This window comes from Pan paniscus, chromosome 23 (assembly GCF_029289425.2).
Source record: "Pan paniscus chromosome 23, NHGRI_mPanPan1-v2.0_pri, whole genome shotgun sequence".
Classification (NCBI taxonomy): Eukaryota; Metazoa; Chordata; class Mammalia; order Primates; family Hominidae; genus Pan; species Pan paniscus.
The window spans coordinates 51,886,625-51,910,196 of NC_085927.1; the positions used below are offsets into that span (position 1 = coordinate 51,886,625).

General features: G+C 52.2%; 2 protein-coding genes and 1 non-coding gene across 14 annotated transcripts; 1 reads left to right on the plus strand and 2 right to left on the minus strand.

The window, feature by feature from the left end:
- Positions 1 to 2,355: 2,355 nt before the first annotated feature.
- On the minus strand, positions 2,356 to 14,924 carry NAGA (alpha-N-acetylgalactosaminidase). Of its 4 annotated transcripts, none has more exons than XM_008967411.5 (10): positions 14,783 to 14,924; positions 14,302 to 14,404; positions 12,417 to 12,552; positions 11,743 to 11,914; positions 11,091 to 11,268; positions 10,688 to 10,782; positions 9,716 to 9,877; positions 6,805 to 7,002; positions 4,901 to 5,044; positions 2,356 to 4,388 (listed from the first exon to the last, which is right to left on the minus strand). In XM_008967411.5, exons 2-10 carry the CDS (start codon positions 14,315 to 14,317, stop codon positions 4,254 to 4,256), a joined length of 1,236 nt encoding a protein of 411 aa, XP_008965659.2. In that variant the 5' UTR covers positions 14,318 to 14,404; positions 14,783 to 14,924; the 3' UTR covers positions 2,356 to 4,253. The 4 variants fall into 4 exon arrangements, with proteins under 4 accessions (XP_008965659.2, XP_054961373.1, XP_008965660.2 ...); XM_055105398.2 differs by having other exon boundaries at positions 14,797 to 14,915; XM_008967412.6 differs by having other exon boundaries at positions 14,302 to 14,393; positions 14,783 to 14,863.
- Positions 14,925 to 18,019: 3,095 nt separating this feature from the next.
- Positions 18,020 to 23,466, plus strand: PHETA2 (PH domain containing endocytic trafficking adaptor 2). 9 transcript variants are annotated; one of them, XM_063603335.1, is made up of 5 exons: positions 18,279 to 18,368; positions 19,601 to 19,682; positions 21,312 to 22,082; positions 22,224 to 22,517; positions 22,936 to 23,466. In XM_063603335.1, the coding sequence occupies exons 3-4, from the start codon at positions 21,326 to 21,328 to the stop codon at positions 22,322 to 22,324; spliced, it is 858 nt and encodes a 285-aa protein (XP_063459405.1). In that variant the 5' UTR covers positions 18,279 to 18,368; positions 19,601 to 19,682; positions 21,312 to 21,325; the 3' UTR covers positions 22,325 to 22,517; positions 22,936 to 23,466. The 9 variants fall into 9 exon arrangements, with proteins under 9 accessions (XP_063459409.1, XP_063459411.1, XP_063459408.1 ...); XM_063603337.1 differs by having other exon boundaries at positions 23,006 to 23,466; XM_063603336.1 differs by having other exon boundaries at positions 23,055 to 23,466.
- Positions 20,087 to 20,190, minus strand: LOC112438201 (small nucleolar RNA U13). Its single transcript, XR_003026677.3, has one exon. It is a non-coding gene; the product is annotated as a small nucleolar RNA U13 (small nucleolar RNA).
- Positions 23,467 to 23,572: the final 106 nt, after the last annotated feature.

A 23,572-nucleotide genomic window follows, 5' to 3' on the forward strand; every position in this document is an offset into this window, starting at 1 on the left:
TTAAATGCATTCCGTCGATCTATGTTTAATCCATTTACATGTAATTATTGATAAGGTTTATACATTTGTCATTTTACTATTTGTGTGTTATGTCTTAAGTCTCTTTTGTTCCACATTTCTTCCATTACTGCCTTTTTTGTGTTAGACATTTTATTTTGTACCATTTTATCTCTGTCATATATTTACTAGATTTTTAAAGATTTTTTGTGGTTGCCATAGGGATTACCATTAACATCTTATTCTGAACTATCTCATTCTGATTAATACTAATTCATGCCACTTGTATACAAAAATTTTGCTTCTTATATAGCTGTTCCCCTCCTCCTTTATGCTGTTATTGTTACAAATGACATCTTTATACATAGTCTACCCATCTTAGTTTATAATTATTGCATTTAAGTTACCTTTTAAATCAGATGGGGACAAAAAATGACTTACAAACCAAAATCATTTATATTTACTTATGTAGTTCCATTTACTGGTGCTCTTTATTTCTCCGTGTGGATTCAAGTTACTAGTTTCCTTCCATTTTGGCCTGAAGGATGTCCTTTAGTATTTTATGTGGGGCAGGGTGGCTAGAGATGAACTCTGTTTTTGTTTATCTGGGAATGTTTTCATGTTGCCTTCATTTTTGAAAGATAGTTTGGCCAAATAACAGATTTTTTCATAGTCTTTTTCTTTCAACACTTTGAATATGTCAACCCACTGCCTTTTTTTTCATTTTTAATTTTTGTGGCTGCATAGTAGGTGTATATATTTATGGAGTACATGAGATGTTTTGATACAGGCATTGCATTCCTGTAATAATCACATCATGGAAAATGGGGTATCTAGTGCCTCAAGCATTTATCCTTTGTGACAAACAATCCAATTATACTTAGTTATTTTTAAATGTACCCATTGCCTTCTTGTTTCCATGGTTTCTGATGAGAAGTCAGTTGTAAATCTTATTGAGACTCCCTTGTGTGATGAGTTGCTTTTATCTTGCCTCTTTCAAAATTCTGTCTTTTGAGGGTTTGATTATGATATGTCTAGGTATGGAGCTCTTTGAGTTTAACCTACTTGGAGTTCACTGAGCTTCTTGGATAGGTAGATTAATATTTTCCATCAAATGTGAGACATTTTCAACCATTCTTTCTTCCAATATTCTGCCCCTTTCTCTTTTTTTATGTGTATATGGGTACATTTGGTGGTATCCCAAAGGTTTTAGAAGTTTTGCTCATTGTTCTTCATTCTTGTTTCTTTCTTTTTCTCAGAGAGGTTAATTTCAACAGATCTGTCTTCAAGTTTGCTGATTCTTTTTCTGTCAAATCTACTATTATTAAACCTCTTCAGTGAATTCTCATTTCAACTATTGTACTTTCCAACTTCAGAATTTGTGCTTTCTTCCCCACTACAGTTTTATCTCTTCCTTGTTATTCTGTTTGGGCATCATTCTTATTCTTTCCTTTATTTCTTTAGACCCGGCTTCCTTTGGCTCTTTGAACATGTTTAAACTAGCTGATTTAAAATCTGGCAATAAGGTAAAATACCACATAGCTTGCTGTTTCTACTAGAATTCAACTTTTTTTTTTTTCAGTTGAAGTTTTCTGGGTTGCTGCAAGCTTTTGGCTAATTTCCAGAGTTCTGTGAAAGTTGATTTTGATAGTATGTGGCAGGTTTTTCAATGCTTTTATGAAGGGAGCAAACTTTCAGTAGTTCGTACTGGACTATTTTACTGGATCTTGATTTAGACAAACTATAGAGATTTTTGAGACAACTGGCAAAAACTGAACATGGATTGGTTATTAGATTATTTTAAAATTATGTTTTTTTAGATAGGAAAATTGTATTAAGGTCGTATATATATACATATATATACATATATGTGCGTGTGTGTGTGTATATATATATATATGTATTTTTTTTTTTTTTTTGAGATGGAGTCTGGCTCTGTCGCCCAGGCTGGAGTGTGGTGGTGCCATCTCGGCTCACTGCAACCTCCGCCTCCCAGGATCACGCTGTTCTCCTGCCTCAGCCTCCCGAGTAGCTGGGACTACAGGCGCCCACCACCATGCCCGGCTAATTTTTTGTATTTTTAATAGAGATGGGGTTTCACCGTGTTAGCCAGGATGGTCTCAATCTTCTGACCTTGTGATCCGCCTACCTCAGCCTCCCAAAGTGCTGGGATTACAGGCATGAGTCACCGCGCCCAGCTCATATATGTATTTTTAAAGCCCTTATCTGTTAGAGACATAGTGGTTTTTAGGGTTTTCTGAAATTTCCTTTCAGATACTCTAGCTCACACATCAGAAGAGCATGTGCAGGAAGAGAGATGAAATAATGGTACACGTTGATGGTTACTGGAGCTGGATGCTGGGTACATGGAGGTTCACTCTACCATTTTATTTTTGTATTTGAAAGTTTTCATGATAAAAAGTTTTTAAAAAGAGAAAGGGTACCTTGGGTCCAGACAAGTCTGTATTTAACTGAAAAAAAAAAATAATTGCATTCCTAACTGGCCTTGAATAGAAGGGAATAAATGTCCTGGGAGATAGATGGCATGTTTGTTGAAAGAATGAAGGGTGAAGAGATAGGATCAATCAGGCACCCCCAGGACAAAAGGATAACTTATACAGCAAGTAAAGACATGTAGCTATCTTGGGCTGAAAGGTAAGGGAATTAATTGGTCAAGTCCAGGCTCAACTCTGGCCCCCAACTCCCAAGTCCATGGTCTCAACTCATTTCCCACAAAGCCTTCCTGGAGCTAGCAAGAGAAGGTGTTCCCACCTGAGACTATTCCATTTTGCCTGAACAGCACTATGAACAAGACCCAAAGGCAGAGCTATGCACGGACGGGCAGGCCTGGGATGAGGTAGGCTTCTGTCCTAACTTTCTCAACAGCCTCAAGACATCAACTGGGGAAAGGAACTTTCTCTGGTGACCCTATACTTAACCAGTAAAGCTTCAGTAATCTTAAATGATGTAACAAAATGTGCATATGTAAGTTTTTATACCATATCCTAAATACAAGGACCTCAGAACCCTGAGGAGTATGGGAGATCCACCCAGAAAATACTCCTTGGGCAGCACAGTGCAAGGCCTGGGGCACTGGGTGCTCCTGCATTCAAAGCCCAAGGAGGACCTAGCTAGGTTGCTCTGCCACTAGCTCTCTCCAAAGGGGAGAGAGCCACCAGGGAAGACAAGTGCCCTGTAGCCTTGGCTAAAAGAGGAGGGCTTGGGAAATAAGGACCAAAGCAAGACAGGCAAGAACCCATCATTCCTTCACTTTGACTGTTACCCCTGTCCTTAGGAAGAGGGACAGGAAATCAATTTTAAGACACAACTCCTGGACAGGTTTGTGGACACATCTGGGGAATATGAACCTCCTTTGCAGCCAGGTTGGGAGATAAATAAAGGAAAAGAAGTAGGGGTGGGGGTGGAGCCACCAGAGAGAAGAGCAGGCTGAGGTGCTGGGCCAGGGGCACTGCTGGGCAGAGCACAAGCTGCAGGACCTGGGAGCATTGCTACTTGGCCTCATTGTGTTGTCACCATCACCACTGCCAGGCACAGCAGGGGCAGCTCCTGGGTGTGAGGCAAGTCTGGCATCTCTAGGAAGTACAATCTTCTGGTCACTTTGGAAAAGGAGGGGCCAGACGATGCCAGACATCATCCATAGAGGTGAGATTTGAATCCAGCACCCTGTGTAGTGCCACCAGAGTCCCTAACTAAAGGTACCCCAGGTCCATATTACAACTACTTGATTAAAGAACAGGTTTATTGGTGACCTGAGGGAGCCAAGGTCTCCTTTGTGACCCTCACTCCCAGGTGGTATCAGGCTGCAAGGCCCTCTATGGGTAGAAAAGCCAATCACATGATTCATGGGCATTCCTGGCAAGAGGTCAGATCTCTCTACTCCTAATTCGAAAACTTCCAAATCCTGATTTCAGAGTCAACAGCAAGGTCAGAGGCTAGAGTCCTGATGGGCATGGAGCTCAGGAGGCTGGCAAGTTGCTCAGCAATGTCTGTGGGGCTGCCACATGGAAGTAGAGGCCAGGAAGGCCACAGGAAAATTGCCCCAAAAGAAGTTTCCAAGAGGGTTTACGCTTGGACAGGGCATAGAACCTGGCCGTGAGATTGCACTTTGGGTATGATGGGGTCAGTCACCGAGCAGGCCTGGGGAGCAGAGAACCTCCCCACTTGCCCTGGGCATGCCAAGGCTCCATGGTCTAGGCTCAGTGGTGCCACCACAGCCTGTCACATGTCCCAGCTCCTCACTGCTGGGACATCTCCAGGTTCTTGATGGGATACAGGTACCACATCACTACCCCTGAAGGGTTGATGATCACTGTGAAGTTGGTTTCATCTCGGAGGCCACTGATGATGTCACCTGAGTAGACGTCCTGGGCCTGCAGTGGGGAGGGACATCACCAATGCCACCATGAGAGTGGCTGCACAGAGACCCCCCCCCTAGAGGATGTAGAAGCCTTCTGCCTGGACTTTGGCCTGTCTGTGCTGGGCTTCCAGTATGCCCTACAGAAGTGGGAACCCTGAATCCCCATCACTTCTCCACCAGCAAATCCAGCAGGTGCCCAAGCACGGGCAGTGGAGAAAGCCCCAGCCCATGGAAAACTGTGAGGAACGTGCCAGCAAGTGCTGACCCTTGGGAGGAGGAGTACAGCCCTAGAGGCTAATGGGATTCATATTTATATGCAGTAGTTCTGTTTGCATAGGTTGAAAATACTGGTGCAGAGCACGGCACTGGCTGCAGCTCTCAGTGCCTGCAGCTCCCCATGGGCACCTGCCAGAGGCCCTAAGCCCACGGCTCAGGGGAGGCCATATGTGAACAACCACCCCCCATAATACCCTCCCACAGAAATCTGAAGCCCAGGCGGGTGGCTGCAGGCAGCCGGGTGCTCACCTCATATATCACAGACCCGGTGAAGTTCAGCTGGCCAAGGGAGGAGTGGTAGCGATAAGGCGTATCGGTCCTGCGGCTGAAGAAGACTAAGGCGCTAGCCTTGTTGGACAGAGGCCGCATGTACACTTCGATGAGAGATTTTTCCTGGGCACAGAAGGTGGCTACTGGCTGGGGTCCCTTGCTCAGACACGACCTACCATTGCCTCCCTGGCCCTCCCTGAGTTCTGGGTCCCCCAGTTCACAGCTCCATGTCACACAGGTTTAGGGAGGATGCCACGGGCCTCCAGCACCCCAGCTTATCTAACCCTATCTGCCCACCTTCCCTGACTCAGCAGATACTCATGAACACCTACTCTGAGCCCGGCCCCTATGCTAGCACACTGAGACAAGTGCTGCATGAGGCCCTGCCCCAGAAGCTCATAGGACAACGGGAGGGATAAACGCAGAAACAGGGAAGCGCAACAACAGTACAGCGTATGAGTGCTGGCCCCAAACAGCTGCCAGTGCTGGCCTGGAGGGTGCTGTCCAGTGGGAACAGTGAACTCTGTTCCAGGAGGGTGGAGAGTGGAGCTGGATGTGAACTCCCATCCTCCAGAAGGTTTTCCAGGCCCAGCTCCACCATCAGCCCCTCTGGCAGGGAATTGTTACTTCCTCTGGGCATCACCAGTTCTATAGGTGCCTTCCGTAGTTCTGTAGGTTTCTTTTTACCAGAATCCAGGATTTGGTAAAGAGCAAAGGCAGACAGGCACAGTGGCTCATGCCTGTAATCCCATTACTTTGTGAGGCCGAGGCCAGTGGATCAGCTGACGTCAGGAGTTTTGAGAGTAGCCTGGCCAACATGGTGAAACCCTGTCTCTACTGAAAAAAATACAAAAAAAATTAGCCGGGTGTGGTGGCGCACACCTGTAATCCCAGCTACCTGGGAGGCTGAGGCAGGAAAATCGCTTGAACCTGGGAGCCAGAGGTTGCAGTGAGCTGAGATGGTGCCACTGCACTCCAGCCTGGGCTACAGAGTGAGACTCCATCTCAAAAAAAAAAAAAAAAAAAAAGGCTTTGAGGTGACACTGAAGTCCAGTCTTGTTTGTACCAACTGTGTAGCCTTGGGATAAAGTTACTCAGACTCTCGAAGTTTCATTTTTCTCATTTGTAAAATGGCAAGATAACTACCTTGCTGAGAAAAATTATCTAAAACTCCCGGCACATGGTAGGTACTCAATAAATAGCAGCCACTAGTAGTCGTAGTATTCCTTGGCTATAACAGCTTCTCCTGGCCGAGTGCGGTGGCTCATGCCTGTAATCCCAGCACTTTGGGAGGCTGATGCGGGTGGATCACCTGAGGCCAGGAGTTTGAGACGAGCCTGGCCAACATGGTGTCTCTACTAAAAATACAAAAATTAGCTGGGCGTGGTGGCAGGCGCCTGTAGTGCCAGCTACTCAGGAGGCTGAGGCACGAGAATTGCTTGAACCCGGCAGGTAGAGATTGCAGTGAGTCGAAATTGTGCCACTGCACTCCAGCCTGGGTGACAGAGTGAGACCCTGTCTCAAAAACAAACAAACCAGCTCCTCCTGCTCTGGAGGGAAGCCCAAGCTCTCTGCAGGCCATCACGGGTGTATAGAAGCTCTGTGCCTCACCCTTCCTATGTGCACTTATGTGGCTGACGCCTCTCATCCCCTACTCCCTTGAGCTGTCCTGCTCAGCCCTGCTCTCACCCAGCAAGAGGAGGACAGTTGGAGCAGCTCCCATCAGAGTCCTCAACCATAAGCAACCAGAAGGGGTAGCCCTGGTTGGGGACTGGGCGACTCCTGTACCTCGCCAGGTGTTGCCCCCAGGGAGGCTGGCAGCCTTTCTCTCAGGAGAACCCAGTTCCTCAGTCCTCCCCTTCCTTCCCTCCACACCCTAGTACCTTGTGAATCCTGCGTCCCTGGATGCCTAAGGGATCCTGGTTGATTTTGATCATGAGTGGATTCTGCAGAATGTCCATGTTCTGGGCGGAGATGGTACGCAGGTCTGTGGACATCAAGAGGGGGGCTGCCAGCACCGTCCACAGGGCCATCTGGGCCCGGGATTGCTCTAAGCTGAGACCAAAGTTCCCAATGAGCAGCTGGGGGCAGAGAAGAGGAGTAGTCAGCTCTCATCTCCTCAAGGAGGTAGACACAGGGACCATCCTCAAACTTGTAGCCAAGGAAGAGCAATTAGGGATTAGGGAAAGATGGCTGTATGTGGAGGAGGCCTGGTTCAGCAAACACCATTCCCCAGCCCTGTGGCCTTGGGGGAGTTAAGTCACCTTCCATCTGAGCATCAGCTTTTTATTTTCCATCAAGAACAGGAGTCGGCGGTAGGGGGGTGGGCAGATGGCCAGGTGCGGCGGCTCATGCTTGTAAATGCCAGCACTTTGGGAGGCTGAGGTAAGGAAGAGACCACTACTACTCCTGCTGCCCTCCTCTCCCAACCTTGCCTAGTTCACAAGACAGGAGGAGAGAAAAAGCAAAAAGTTGGAAATAAACAAAAGTAAGATAAATAGCCAGACAACCTTGGCACCACCACCTGGCCCTAGGAGTTAAAAAAAAGTAATAATAATAACATCAACCCCTGACCTAAACTACTTGTGTTATCTGTAAATTCCAGATACGGTATGAAAAAAGCATTGTAAAACTTTTTGTTCTGTTAGCTGATGCATGTAGCCTCCAGTCACGTTTCCCACGCTTGCTTGATGTATCATGACCCTTTCACATGGACCCCTTAAAGTTGTAAGCCTTTAAAAAGGCCAAGAATTTCTTTTTCAGGGAGCTCGGCTCTTAAGACACGAGTCTGCCGACACTCCCAGCCGAATAAAAACCTCTTCCTTCTTTAATCTGGTGTCTGAGGAGTTTTGTCTGCGGCTGGTCCTGCTACAGAGGCAGGTGAATCACTTGAGCCCAGGAGTTAGAGACCATCCTGGCCAACATAGCAAAACCTCATTTCTACTGAAAATATAAAAATTACCCAGGCGTGGTGGTAAACACCTGTAATTCCAGCTACTTGTTCAAGCACGAGAATAACTTGAACCAGAAGGTGGAGGTTGCAGTGAGCCGAGATTGCACCACTGCACTCCAGCCTGGGCAACAGAGTGAGACTCTGACTCAAAAAACAAAAGGCCAGGCGCGGTGGCTCACGCCTGTAATCCCAGCACTTTGGGAGGCTGAGGAGGGCAGATCACCTGAGGTCAGGAGTTCGAAACCAGCCTGACCAACACGGAGAAACCCCATCTCTACCAAAAATACAAAATTAGCCAGGTGTGGTGGCGCATGCCTGTAATCCCAGCTACTTGGGAGGCTGAGACAGGAGAATCGCTTGAACCTGGGAGGCGGAGGTTGCGGTCAGCCAAGATCATGCCATTGCACTCCAGCCTGGGCGACAAGAGCAAAACTCAGTCTCTAAATAAATAGATAAATAGGCTGGGCATGGTGGCTCACACCTGTAATCCCAGCACTTTGGGAGGCTGAGGCGGGCAGATCATGAGGTCAGGAGTTTGAGACCAGTCTGGCCAACATGGTGAAACCCCATCTCTACTAAAAAAATACAAAAAAAAAAAATTAGCTGGGTGTCATAGCAGGCGCCTGTAATCCCAGCTACTCGGGTGGCTGAGGCAGGAGAATCGCTTGAACCTGGGAGGTGGAGGTTGCAGTAAGCCGAGATCGCGCCATTGCACTCCAGCCTGGGCGACAGAGCAAGACTCCGTCTCAAAAAATAAATAAATCAATAAAAAACAAAAACCCCATGGGGGTGATGGGGGTGGTAATATGCCCTGGCTACATCACAGGTTGTTCAGATGATCAAATGGGCTCCTGTTGTCAAAAAGCTTATAAACTAGGTCAAGTCAATAAATGTTCCAAGGTGACAGTGGTAAGAAACAGAACGGGACAAAGTCCCTGTACCTACCACTGGCCACACCCACTTGCCCTAGCCACAGCTGAATGGACCAAGGGGGACTCCTGACCCCAGGGCAAGCAATCCATAGTCAGGACACAATTACAGGCTTAGTGACAACAATTTAAGCACTGTGTGCCCATCACTGTGCCAAGCATTTCAGAGTTATTTTAACCCTCAACCCTATAAGGTAGCTACTATTCTTATTTTCCAATTGACAAAACTGAGGCACAGAACAAATTAAGTTACTTGCCCAAGGTAAAATGGCAGAGCTAGAGCTGGGACTCCACAGCAGGCCAGTTCCTGCTCCTCCAGGTTGCTCCCTCCACCTGGCTTAGCACTTGTAATTCTTATAATCATCATAGGATCAATCAGGTAGTAAATGCTTGTTGACTAACAGATAACTATAAAGCTATAAATTGCAACAACAACAAAATGTCACAGGGCAATGACCGAGATAGAATGGAAGGGCTAGAAGCAGGACTGTGAGGGCCAGTTGTCCCTGTGGAGGATGAGGCAGGAAATTGACAAAAGGATCAGAGGCACACGGGGGAGAGCAGTCCAGGCACTAGGAATAGCAAGGTCGTGATCTTCAACCTGCACAGCAATAACATCTTATTCCAGGGTCACTACAGACCCAAGTTCTTGAGCTTTCAGAAACATCAGAATTGCCTGGGGAGATGGTTACCAGTGTTCTTCCCCTGAACATTGTGATGCAAAACGTGGGGGATGGGGCCCTGGAAACCAGCTTCTAAGTCAAGTCTAAAGCAACCAGTTCAGGGACACATTTCAGAAGCGCTGACCTAGAACCCGGCAGTGAGCCTCCAAGAAGGAAGAAAGCACAGGGCAGTGGGGAGCAGGGTCGTCACAGATGGTGGGCCTAGGGACATCCCCCTCCATCCTGGTACCATGTCAGGGTCATTCCAGTGCCCAGGGCCGGCCACTGGCTGCAGTATGTCCTGGTGCTCCACGAACCAATTCAGGATGGAGAGCACGCTCCACCAGGAGTCCTGGATGTCATCATAGTTACGCCAGAGGTTGCAGATGTCCGCCAGCAGACTGTAGTTCACCTGGATGTCGAGGGGAAGGCAGAGTCCAGCACCAGAATCACATGCTGCAGCCCAGAGACCCACACAGGAGTTGAGGAGGCTCAGCAGGAGAGACAGAGAGTGGGGAAGAGGGAAGAGAACAGGCCCCACCGGCTTGCTCAGGATGAGGAGGGCCTCAGAGGGTGGCCCTGCTGTGGGGCTACCGGGGTCTCCCTTCTGTGCATGCTGGTGCCAGGAGCCTACCCTGCCTTCTCATGCCAGCTTGGGTCAAACCCAGGGTGTGGGCCCAGGCTGGTGCACCCACAAACAACCCTCCCTGACACCCACCCACCCCCATGTTCTCTCAGTGAGAAACTGCTGTCTGCTGTCTTCTCAGCTCCAGAGGCCTGAGCCCACCCTTTTTGGTGTCAAACATGCTAAGGGAGCCCTCATGAGCCCACAGGCTCCTCCGAGGCTTGGCCCCACCTGCCTGGCCTCCCCAGCCTTCTGGGTCTCCTCGCCTAATGGGCACCTCCTGGAATCCTGGGCACTGTGTGCCAGCACAGATGGCTCTCCTGCCTCTGATGCCAACTCCTTCAGCCCACTTCACAAGGGCCTCTTCTCTAAGGCCCGCCACTCCCTCCAACACACACACCTCTCTGGGCTGGCTGAGCCCACCTGCTCTTTGCGGCTACTTAATGTAGGTCTCTAGACACCTACAAATCACCATATGGGCACCTGTGGTGAGAGCAGCCCTGGCTCTGGAAGGCCCCGTCCCTGAAGCCTGGCACTCAGGAGGTAAGGAGGCCTGGGTGTGGGAAGCGCCATCAGGCAGGGGGCAGAATGGCTTACCCTTGGGGGGAGGCCGCCTTCATAGGCTGGCCAGCTGCAGGAGAAGGCGATGGGGCGGCCTGTGGCATTCAGGGCAGCAGCCATCTTGGGGTACCCTAGAGAAAGCCCAACCTATTTCAGTCCTGAGGAAGTGCAGGAGGCAGTCTGGGGCCTTAGCCCAGACCTTTTCCCAACAGATGTGAAGAAACAAGCTCCAAACAGTAGGTGCCTCCCCACATACCCAGAGCCTCAAATGCTTCCAGGGTGGGCTATGCTGCCACTCATATTTAGGGAGCCTGGGAGCCACAATCCCCCTAACCCCTGGGTAGGGGGAATTGGGAAGCTCAGCCAGGTGGGCGCTGGGTGGGTCTCCATGGCCACCCTCCCCGTTTGCCTGCGTGCCCCAGCCAGCTGCGTAACTCACCCTGGGCCCGCTCCTCGGGGGTGGAGAAGCAGCCATCCAGCTTGAGCATGTCTACCTTCCACTCGGCGAAGGTCTGAGCATCCTGGACCACCTTGTCCAGTGTGGTGCCTGGGTAACCCATGCAGGTGAAGTTGCCCATGTCCGCGTAGATACCCAACTTCAGGCCCAGGGAGTGAACCTGTGGGGGTTTGAGGACACAGTGGGCTCAAGCAGGACCCTCAAGGAGCCTCCTCAAGGCATATCTGACCCCGTCCCATTAAACCTCCAGTGGCTCCCACGGACCAAAGGAGATGGTCCCAGCATGCTGGCCCGGCCTCTGCCCACGATGGCCCACCTCTCCCCCAACACACATCTCCCAGCGGCTGTTTCTTGCCCCTAGGCCTTTGCTCCTGCCATCCTCTCTGCCTCCAATGCCATCTCTCTGGGCTCAGCTCAAGAAATGCCTCCTCCAGGGAACCTTCCTGGAATACCAGGCTGCGTGAGATGCCCTTTCTGGCTCTCACTCAACAGAATAGGCCAAAAGTCGGTGTTGATTTGTCTGTTTCCCCCACTAGACTGTGAGATCTCAATCATGTAAGTGAGCCCTAAGCGAGGTAGGGTGAAAGGAGTGGTCTAGCCCTGAGGCCAAGGGCAGGGCTGGGGTGCGGCTCACGTAGTCAGCCAGGAAAGGAATGCCATGAGGGAAGCGCTTGGGATCTGGCATCAGGCGGCCACTGGCATCGCGACCACCGATCCAGCAGTCATCAATGTTGAGGTATGTGTAGCCCATGTCCCGCCATCCATCCTGTGCCATCCGGTCAGCCATCTCCATGAAGAGCCGTTCACTAGTGAGGGGCAGAGGGATGGGGTAGCTCAGGGACCCAGCCCGGCCCTCACCCACACCCTGCCTCAGCTCTGATTGAATCTGGGCTATAAAAACCATGACCTTGCTGAGCCCTAAGCCAGGTATCAGTGTAAATGACCACCAGAGATTGTGCGATGAGCCATAAGCAAGCTGGCTTGAAAGGAGTGGCTGGCCCCAGGCCAAAAGCTAGGACTGGGTCAGAGGAAGTACAGGGGGCCTGGCCTGACCTTCTAAGAGTTATCTCAGGGGCTGGGTCCATGTAAGGTCCCTGCCTCGTGACCAGGTTGGGGCCTGACAGTCCCTGCAGAGGCTCCAGACAGGTCATGGGGCTAGGTGTCAGACAGTCCGAGTGACTTCTGGCTGCAGTCTCTGGGATGGAGAACTCTGACCTTGCCCTCTTTTCTAGTGGACTCTCCACTTCCTGCCCCCGAATCTGCAGGGCCCTGGGCAAGGCTCATCAGGTGAGTGTGGACCTTACTCACCTGATGCAGTTCTTTGGGTCCTCATCACAGTTAATGTTGCAGCGGAAGCGTTCCCAGGCCAGCCAGCCCATGGGTGGTGTCTGCAGGAGCCCATTGTCCAGCATCAGCACCTGGGCCACATGTCCCAGCAAGAGCACTAGGGGGCAAGGGAGGAGGGGATGGTGACTATCAGTTGCCCCCACAGCTCCAGCCCTCATCCCACCCCATCTGTATGTTGCTCAGCCCTACAGAGGCTGCCTGCCTATATATAAGGGAAACTGGACTCCTGGGTTTAGGGTAGAATTGGCTCTTCCTGCAATGGCTGGCTCTTGCAAAGCAGTAAGTGGGAGGATGGTGCCTGGGCCAGGCAGTGGCTTGAGGTCTGGCCGTCACCACAGCAGTGCTGGAATTAGCAAAACTAACCTGGAATTAGCAAAACTAACACCTGGAATTAGCAAAACTAACACCTTATGTCCTTCCCTTCCTATAACCCCCATCAGCTCCTCCCATCCCATATATAGAACTTAACAGTACAGATGCTCCTAGGCCTACCACGGAACTACGTTCTCATAAGCCCAGTGTAAGTTGAAAATATCACATCAGCCAGATGCAGTGGCTCATGCCTGTAATCCCAATGCTCTGGAAGGCCGAGGCGAGTGGATCACTTGAGGTCAGGCCAACATGGTGAAACCTTGTCTCTACTAAAAATTCAAAAACTTAGCCAGGCGTGGTGGCATGCGCTGTACTCGGGAGGCTGAGGCAAGAGGATCACTTGAACCCCAGAGGCGGAGGCTGCAGTGAGCTGAGATCGTGCCACTGAACTCTAGCCTGGGCTGTGACAGAGCGAGACCCCATCCCAAAATAATAAAAAAGAAAATATTATGTCAAAAATGTACTTAATACACCTAACCTGGCAAACATCATAGCTGAGCCTAGCCTACCTTAAAAGTGTGGACAGGCCAGGCATGGTGGCTCACGCCTGTAATTCCAGCACTTTGGGAGGCCAAGGTGGGCGGATCACAGTAAGTCAGGAGTTCAAGACCAGCTTGGGCAATATGGTGAAACCCTGTCTCTACTAAAACTACAAAAAAATACCGGGGTGAGGTGGCGAGTGCCTGTAATCCCAGCTACTCAGGAGGCTGAGCAGGAGACTTGCTTGAACCTGGGAGATGGAGATTGCAGTGAGCCGAGATTGCGCCACTCCACTCCACTCCAGCCTGGGCGACGGAGTGAGACTCCGTCTCAAAAAAAAAAAAAAAAAAAAAGTGCGACAACGCACATTAGCCTACAGCTGGCCAAAATCATCTAACACAAAGCCTATTTTATAATAAATTGTTGAATATTTCATGCAATTTACTGAATACTGAAACACAGGTTGTATACGTACTGTGGTTTCTACTGAATGTGCGTCGCTTTCACACCACAGTAAAGTTGAAAAATCGTTAAGTCGGGATCATTGGCCAGACTCCAGGTCTCCTGAGCCCCAGTCCAGAGCTCTTTGCTCTCTACCACAGACCCTCAAGAGGCCTCAGAGAGGCTTAAGAAGTAAGCCAGCCAGGATGGGCACCCAATCAGCTCACCTAAGTGAGACCTTTCCCCCTCGGGCCTCAGTTTCCTTATCTGTAATATGGAGTTACTGTAGGGACTGTACAGGCGGTTCTCCGCACATGCTGATATCCATCAGTTAGGGCCTCTGTGCTTGAGGGAGAGGAAGTGAGAAAGGAAGGGCCCCTTTGAAGGAGAAATGATTCCCGTATGGGGAAGCATCTCCTCCCTTCCTGCCCAGCTCTAAGTAAAAGAGAGAGGAACCTGTCTCCCCACATACCCACATTAGGGAAGAAGCGCCAAAGCACTCCTTGTAGCACTCACCCCTACCCTTCCAAGCCACCCCAGCCGGTGTAGGTACCTGTCTTCAGCAGCATCGCTCTGGACTCAGCTTCCGAGGACCTGACCAGATTTGGTCTGCGTGTATCAGCTGTATGTGTTGGGCTCTGGAAGCTAAGAAACGTCTGAAAAGCAATGGGGTCACGGCTGCCTGGCTAGCTCGGCCGCCCTCAACCTTAGGCGTGGATCGTACACTCGGTCCCCAAGTTGCCCGCCCCATCCCCAGCCATCACTTCCCGGAGCTTGAGTTCTTCCTTCAGAAATACGAAACAACGTGTCTTGGATGTCAGACCTCACACCCTCTGCAGTGCTGGGAGTCCCGAGGGCCTACGGGCCGCCTTCGGCCCCGCCCGGGCTCAGAAAAAGGCAGCCACTGGCTTAAGGTCACCAAGAAAGAGCGGAGGGGCGGGGCTGCGGCCAGGCTCCGGACTTCCAGCCGGGTCCGGGTTCCCGCCCTGGGCCCCCCAAAACCGCAGAGCCCCCTCCCACCGCACTTATCCTACCGAAGCGTTCAGACCTGCCGCCGCTTCTGACTCGAATCCGGTAACCTGATAAGTCTGAAGCGTTCCAGTGAGGGCGGGGCCTCACGAAGGCAACCCTTCGCGCAACCTATCAGAATCCCCCCTAGCAACGCTGTGCCCCGCCCATATGGGTCCGGCCTCCCAGCCTCCCTAAGCCCTTCCCCATTGGGCTCCCGCCCTGCGTGCCAGCGAGGCTGGCATTGGCAGAACGGACTCGGGGCTGTCCTTCGTGGCCCGGACCCCGCGAGGCCTGTCCTTCCACCTCTGTGGGGACCAAGAGGGCAAGGATCGTGCCAGGCTCACCGTGGGCGCTCAGTAAGCGGCCGTGCAGTGAATACCTGTTGAGGGCTTTGTGCAGAGGAAATGAGAGACTGCTCTGAAGCAAGGCCCGCCTAGTGAGCTGCTAGGAAAATGGAAGTCTGGGATTAATCGTCTCTACAAGGAGGGTGCGTGGGAGGCACCAAAGCAGGCGGTCACAGCTCCCGCAAAGGCAGCCGGCTCTCCTTCCCCGCCTGACGCTCAGGGACTGCTCGCACAGACTGGGCTACTTCCTTCTTCATTCATTCATCAAGTATTTATTGAGAAACTGCTAAGTGCCAAATGCTTTGTTCTGGGCATTGTAGGAGCAGAAAGGTGTGATATTTTCCCTTACTCATCCCAAAGGTCACAGCGGACACTCCTACAAACAAAATATAGGTTAGCAAGAGAAAAGCGTAATAGATGGATTTACTCAATGTTTTATGTGACTTGAGAGCCTTCAGGAATGAAGACACAAATACTCAGGGAAATCTTTATTTTTCTGTCTCGGTTTGATGAAGAATGGACAGCCCTGGCCGGGTCTGGTGGCTCATGCCTGTAATTCCAGCACTTTGGAAGGCTGAGGCAGGGGGATCGCTTGAGGCCAGACATTTAAGGACAGTCTGGGCAACATAGTGAGACCCCGTCTCTACAAAAAATTAAAAAGCCAGGCAGGTGCCTGTGGTCCCAGCTACTCGGGAGGCTGAGGTGGGAGGATTGCTTGAGTCCAGGAGGTCGAGGTTGCAGTGAGCTGTGATTGTGTCACTGTACTCCAGCCCGGGCAACAGAAAAAAAAAAAAAAAAGGAATAAGGAATGGACAACTGTGTATAAACGCGATTAGACAAAAGGGAATGATTTAATGTTAATAGCTGAGTGTGGAAACCCAGCAATGTCTGTTCAGATTCGGATTCTTCTTGTTCTCTCTGTGTGGCATTCCCTCCTGCTGGGAGGAGGGCAGGACCCCTTCTGGAATGAGAGTCTTACGACCTAGTATCAGGCAAGGTAGGTCAGAGAATTCCTTTATGGCCAGGCCCGACACAGAAAGGTGGGGGATGTTTCCAGTAATATTTGTAGTTACTTTTTTTTCTTTTTTTTTTTTCTTTTGAGACAGAGTCTCCCTCTGTCACCAGGCTGGAGTGCAGTGGCGCGATCTCTGCTCACTGCAACCTCCGCCTCCCAGGTTCAAGGGATTCTCCTGCCTCAGCCTCCCAAGTAGTTGGGACTACAGGCGCACGCCACCACGCCCAGCTAATTTTTGTATTTTTAGTAGAGATGGGGTTTCACCATGTTGGCCAGGATGGTCTCGATCTCTTGACCTCGTGATCCGCCCACCTCAGCCTCCCAAAGTGCTGGGATTACAGGCATGAGCCACTGTGCCCAGCCAATATTTGTAGTTGCTATAACTCACCTTAGGGAGGAGGATTTTTAGTTTCTATGGCCTGCCTTGCAGGAGAAAAACGGGAGAAAGAAGGGGGGCAGGAGAAGGTCAGAGAGATTCTTTGCTTCTGAGGCTCTTCCAGTGTCCTTTGGTTCAAAGTACTCAGCATGCCCAAGTGCCATATTTTTAGGCATCGCTTTCTGAGCCCCAACAGCACCTTCACTCAGATGGCCACTGGGTGTCTCAAACATAACCCAGACCAAGCACCGGCCACTTTCCACATCTCAGATAATGACAACTCTCCTAGGTGCTCAAGCCAAAACTGTGCAGTCCTGCCTGCTCTTTCCCTCACTCCCCACATCCAACTCCTCAGCAAATCCTGTGTTCTCTACCTTCAACAGCCATTCTAATTCTGGCTGCCTCTCCCTCCCCGCTCTTGCCGCGTTTGTGACATCTCGCCTGGATAGTGGCAGCAGGCTCCTCACTGGTCTCCAGCCTCCACTGACATTGATTCTCGCCACAGAAGCCAGAGTATGCCTTGAAATCGCTCAGGTCCCTCCTCACAGCCCTGTCTAGAGTAACAGCCCTCCCAGATTTACAGAGCCCCATCCCACCCCTTCCACCCCCACCTCCTACTGTCTGCCCCTCCCCAGGCCTCCCAGCCTCACTGGCCTTCTTGCAGGTCCTCAAGCACAACAGGCCTGAGGGCCACTGCGCTGACTGTTCCCTCTGCCTGGAATTGGCATGGCTGGCTCCCTCATTTCCTTCAAGTATTTGTCCAATGTTACTTTCTCAGTGAGGCCTACCCTGACCACTCTATTTGCAATTGCAACCTCCCTACTCCCACAATTTCCCATGTCCCTTACCCTCCTCTGTTTTTCCATGCCACTTATTACCTTCTAACACATTTATTATGGTGTACAGTATTAACTGAATAAAATTTAGTAGGGGAGACAGGCAATAAACAAGAAAATAAAAGCATGAGCATAGGAAAGTTTACTGTAGCAGTGAGTGCTCTGAGGGAAATAACACCCCAGGGATGGGACAGAGACTGCAGGGCAGGTTGCTTTACAATGGTCCCAGAGGGGACCACTGAGCAGAGACTCAAATCTGTGTCCAGAGGCGTCCTGAGGAGTGGAGCTGCGGTTGGGGGTGGGAAGGAAGGCCATTCTAGGCTGCAGGAACTGCAAGGGCAAAGGCTCTGAGGCGGGAGCCAGGTTCATGGGCAGATGTTTGAGGACACCTCCGGCTTCCAGGGTCTTCCAGAAGTTCCAGTCTCTTGGGTTTGGTTGTGCATTCCTGCGACCTTCACCGCAGGCCTCCTCCTCCACCCACTAGTGCAGAGCCTGGGGGCTGCCGGTGGGTTTCAGGCCAGGGAAGCCGAAATGGGTAATTTCCAGAGGCAGAAATCAGCCGACCCCGGTGGCCCGGTGGGTGGCCAACAAAGCTTGGCTGGCCCTCGCGGGCTGTGTAGGAGCCCATCCTAGGGAGGTACCCAGAGACATCCCTGGTTTGGCTCTGCCGGGAAAGTGGGCCGAGCAGGGAGAGGGGGACCAGAGAGGAAGAGATGGACAGAGTTTTCCGGACGGTGGGCTGGGTCTGAGGCCCGCGGACCGTCCGAGGGGGGCCTCTGGGTTCGAGGCCGCCCGCACCGACCAGTGCTGTGGCTCGGGCAGTTCACCGCCCTCTCGGGCCTCAGTTTCCCGCCCTGGCAGACCTCGAGGCGGCCTCGGAGATCCCGGGCCTGGCGAATACTGGGCGGGGAGGGGCGTTAACTCCAGCCTCCCGGGCGGGGTCTCCCGGCTCCCGTGGCCACGTTGCAGCCCAGGCGGAGGCGCGGGATCTCGAGCTGGGATCGCCCTCCTGGGCTTCGGTGCGATCGGCGGCGGGAGGTGAGTGGGCCCGGCGGGCTCCGGGAGGAGGTGGCTCCAGGGAAGGCGTGGCCGCGGGGAAGTGGCGGCGAACAGCCCCGACGCGAGGACGGGGAAACCAAGGCGGCAGCCAGGGAGACCCTGACCGAGGTGACCTCTGTTTAGGGCGACAACCGGGTTGGGGCTCCCCGCAGTGGCCACTGGCCCGGCGGTCCCGCACCCCCAGCCCGCCTCTCCTCCAACAAAAGAATCCAGGAAGACGCTGGGGCGGGCGGGAGGCCGGGTGTGCGGTGGCCTGGCCCCCCTACTGGTGGAGAGGAGGGAGCGCCCTTCCCCAGACGCGGGGGAGGGGAGGGGTCATGGCCCCACGGGCTGCCCACCCCCTCCCTGTGCCCCAGTGCTGGGCCCAGGACCCCCAGTGAGGCCACTCCTCTGGCAAACATCTGTGATCTCTTCCCCCTTCCTGGGCCCCCCCTACTGGAATGGCGTCTCTCCCCATCCAGGGGCCTGGCTTGTTTTTCTCCATAACCCTTAGCATTACCGGTCCTTATGTTATCTCTTATTTCACTAATTATTCTTTCATTAATTTATTAGTATTTATTTTGTTTGCCTACAGTGTGTTTCCCCCTGTGGGAATGTAGGCTCCAGGAGGGCAGGAGACTTCGATTTGTCCACTGATGTATCCCCATTAATTCAACAGATTCCTCCTGAGGACCTCTCTGAGCCCTGCACGGTGCTGGGTATTGGGGTTCTCCTGGGAACTTAGCCGAGCCCCACCCTAGACATTCTGGGGCTGGGAACAGTGCTGTAAACACATATGACATCGTCGTGGGATGAAGGAAACAAACCAGAAATGGGGGGGGGGGGTCTACTGGTCAGGTGACCTTAGGTCAGGCCACCTTGGTGGTCAGGGCCACCTTAGATGATATGGTGATCATGGAAGGCCTCCCAGATTAGGTGACTTCAGTTAAAGCCAGGAAGTGCTAGAAGGGAAAAGCTAGGAACCATGAGGGCATGTGTAGCTCTGACCTGGACTCAGGCAGGGAGCTGGGGTCTGAAGAGTAAAGGTCAAGACAAGGGGACCCATCCCCTTAAGCTGCTCAGGGGTTCCTGGCTGGGTGGGTGGGTGGGGGGATTCTCAGGGGTCAGGGAAGTCTTCCCGGTGGAGGCTGTGGTTTCATTAGGCCTCGAAGGTGGAGTAGGAGTTCTCATTCTTTGGGATAAGCTGACTGGGCTTGAGAATTGTTTTGCAGGTTCCCTGGGAACCAGGTGGTCGAAGGGCTGAGCTGTGTGGCCAGACAAGAGGTCCCTGCCCTCCCCCAGTGAGCCCTGCTGGTAAGTGGGTACAGTGTGAGGGATTTGGGAGACGAAGCTCTGCGTCTCATTGGCCATGTAACCTTGGGCAAGTTCCCCTCACTGCGCTGGGCCTTGGTTTTCCATGAGTAAGGACAGTTGGACTAAGTGCCGTTCATGATGCTGGGGGCACCCACATTCAATGGCTGTGGTTAGCTCTTCTTAGCTGTACCCTGGGTTTGTGCCACACTCTTGTGTACAGAGTAGCTCCGTATCTGGGCCTGAAGGCTGCAGATTGAGACAGAAAAATAATGTTTTATCTGAGGAATTGGAGCCCCTTTAAATAATCAGGCCCAGACATACTGAAACGCAACAGCTGTCAAGTCTTACTCCTCCCTTGAGCTAAAGAATTATCTCTTTCTTTTTTTTTTCTTTTCTTTTCTTCATGTCAGATCAGTAATGTGCCTACATGGTAACAAGGTTCGAGGGTGGCACGGCTCACACATGCATGTGAACACCGAATCATCATGCTCATGAACTACAAAAGGATCAAGAATTACCTCTTGAAGCCACTTGCTATGTGGCTCTAGAGTGACACCAAGTAGCCATAACATGCTGTACACTGGACACCCTATAGTTCATACCCTATAGTTCAACAATGTATAGCCAATCACTAATCAATGTTATTTCTTTTTTTTTTTTTTGAGATGGAGTTTCTCTCTTGTCACCCAGGGTGGAGTGCAATGGCACAATCTTGGCTCACTGCAACCTCCGCCTCCTGGGATCAAGCAATTCTCCTGCCTCAGCCTCCCGAGTAGCTGGGATTACAGGCACCCACCACCGTGCCTGGCTAATTTTTGTATTTAGAGACGGGGTTTTACCATGTTGGCCGGGCTGGTCTCCAACTCCTGAGCTCAGGTGATCCACCCACCTCGGCCTCCCAAAGTGCTGGGATTACAGATGTGAGCCACCGCACCCCACCAATCAATGTTATTTCTATAAACCAAGGAGAATTCCTGCCAAACAACTTTGTCATCCTTGCCCCCTTCTGCCTATAAAAACCTGTAGGAAAGGCCCAACGCAGCACACCCCACGGCAACTTAGAAGTTTGTTCTGGGCAGTTATCCTTACTCTCGCTCAAGTAAACTCTTTAAAGTTATATTTTGTGCCTCAGCTTCTGCCTGTAGGTCAATAAGATTCAACAGCTATATGCAAATAAGAGGCCAGTAGAGGCCCAGGAGGGTCATGGAAACCCTGGAAGCTTGGCCTCAGAGTTGGAGTTGAGAGGACCCCAGATGAGGGGATAGTTTAAGCACAGTGGTTTCGATGGGTCTGGGGTCCATTTCAGCTCAGCTGGGGCCTGTTTCTTTGGATTTTAGAAAGCCGTGCCCAGGTCCTGCCATGCCTCCTGTCTGATGCAATCTCGTTATTCTTTTCTCCAAGTCCACCAGTGTCCAGTTTTTTTTGCATGATCCTCACAACATCCCTTTGAGAGAAAAGGAAGGAAAGACGAGCCCACTTCTCAGGAGACTTTAGGGGCCTTAGGGACACAGCAAGCGAGTAGGAGTCCCAGGGCTCGGGTCCAGGTTGCCTCTGGAGCCGGTGCTGTTCCCCAGGAGGGCACGGAACCACCTCCCTCTCTGATCTGCTGCCATCTCTCTTGCCTCACAGTTCCCGTGGGAGCCATGAAGCTGAACGAGAGGAGCGTAGCCCACTATGCACTCAGCGACTCCCCAGCGGACCACATGGGCTTCCTGCGCACCTGGGGGGGCCCAGGGACCCCACCAACCCCCAGTGGCACTGGCCGAAGATGCTGGTTTGTCCTCAAGGGCAACCTGCTATTCTCCTTTGAGAGTCGCGAGGGCCGGGCCCCACTGAGCCTGGTGGTGCTGGAAGGCTGCACAGTGGAACTGGCCGAGGCTCCCGTGCCCGAGGAGTTTGCCTTTGCCATCTGCTTTGATGCCCCTGGAGTGCGCCCACACCTGCTGGCCGCAGAAGGGCCGGCGGCCCAGGAGGCTTGGGTGAAGGTGCTGTCCCGGGCAAGCTTTGGCTACATGCGCCTGGTGGTACGCGAGTTGGAGAGCCAGTTGCAGGACGCACGCCAGAGCCTGGCTTTGCAACGCCGCTCATCCCGGAAGTCTGTTGCCAGCCGCTGTAAGCCCCAGGCTCCTAACCACGGAGCTGCGGGCCTGGAGAATGGCCACTGCCTATCCAAGGACAGCAGCCCTGTGGGCTTGGTTGAAGAAGCGGCCAGCAGGTCTGCAGGGTGGGGGTTGGCTGAGTGGGAGCTGCAGGGCCCTGCCAGCCTCCTCCTAGGCAGGGGGCAGAGCCCTGTGTCCCCTGAGACCTCCTGCTTCTCTACCCTGCATGACTGGTATGGCCAGGAGATCGTGGAGCTGCGGCAGTGTTGGCAGAAGAGGGCCCAGGGGAGCCACTCAAAATGTGAGGAACAGGATAGGCCCTAAGTCTGGGCCCTTTGAGTCAGGAAACCAGGGCCAGTTCTTTTTCAGGAGTTAAATGTTTACCCATTTCCAAGGTTGCGTTTTGGGAAGGGACATGGGTTCTCTCCTTCCTGCTATTTAGGCATTCTCCAGGTTCGAGATCCACCCGTGTGTCTGGAAGGGACTGAGGGACCATTCCTTCCATCCTCATTTCCTGAGGTCCAGAGAAGGAAGGAGACTTAGCAGCCACAGAGCAAGACCCCAATCTCCTGACTGCACTGGCCTGCCTGCCCCCTCCCAGGGGATGTTAATGAAATGAAGGAAGTGGGGAATGTCACCCGAGACTGTCACAGGCTTGCCATACCTTTGACCTACACACCGGGCTCTAGAGCCATAATTTCCAACCTGGGGAGTCTCCTGTGCACTTAAATCCGAGGTAAGCTGCAGTATCGGCTTGAAGCTCTGACACTGTCAGAGAAAGTGGATTTATTGTGTCATAGGAGTTTCTGGGACCCAGCTCTTCCTGAGAGGGGTGGGAAGATTGGGGATGGGATCCTCACTCAGCAGTCTGGGTAGGGCCCTTTGAGGCAGAGGGTCTTCGGCCAGTGAAGAGAGATTTATTCTGCTCAGAGTGCTGGGGTCCCATCCTTTCTCCCTGGCTGCCCTGTTAACAGATGGTGCTGGACCTTGCCCCGGAAGGGGCTTGTAGCTTTTTTACGTCAATGAAATGCCCTCCTGTACTCTGTCTTCAGCAGCCAACTCCTGGAGCTTGAGGGGTTAAAGAAGAGGTGGGGGGGCAGTGTGGCTCCCTGGGGAAAGTCTGTTGCTTTGGTTCTCAGTCCTGGGTATTCTAGGAGCTTGGACACGGGATTGCGTTTCCTGTGCTAAAATTCTCTCTCCTGGCTGGGCTCCGGTAAACTGAAGCTGCTCGAGAAACCACCTGGGAACTCTCACAGCCCTGTTTGTCACCCAGGGTGTACTTGCCAGGACCTCTCCTTGCTACTCTTCCCAAAGTCGGGAGGCAAAGCGGCTGGGTCACCAGAGCCTGACCATACTGACGCTCCAGGGGGAAGACGCAGAGGCCGGGAAGAGACACCCCCTCCCAAACACATAAAACTTGCCCCTTCCTAGCCTCGGCTCCCCTCACTGGGGCCTTGGGCAGGACCGACCCGCATCCAACTAGGCCTAAGGGGTAGGCTCTGAGCCTCTTACCCCTAAGAGGCGGAGATGCGCCCAAGGCGGGCGCCCGGCCTGTTCCCCAGCCCTGCCTGGAAGCCCCGCAGCCACTGCATTTTGTTTAAACACAGATAGCACGGGCCTTTCTCTTATTGCTACAGTGTTTTGTACACGGTTAAAACACTAGTAAAGCTTTTTCGTTATTACTCCTTCCGCTCCCTGGGTTTATTTCCACAACCGGCCGCTGAGGCCTGTTCTGACGGCCGGGCGGACCCAAGACCGCGGCCACGCCCAGCAGGACGCGGACTGAGGGAG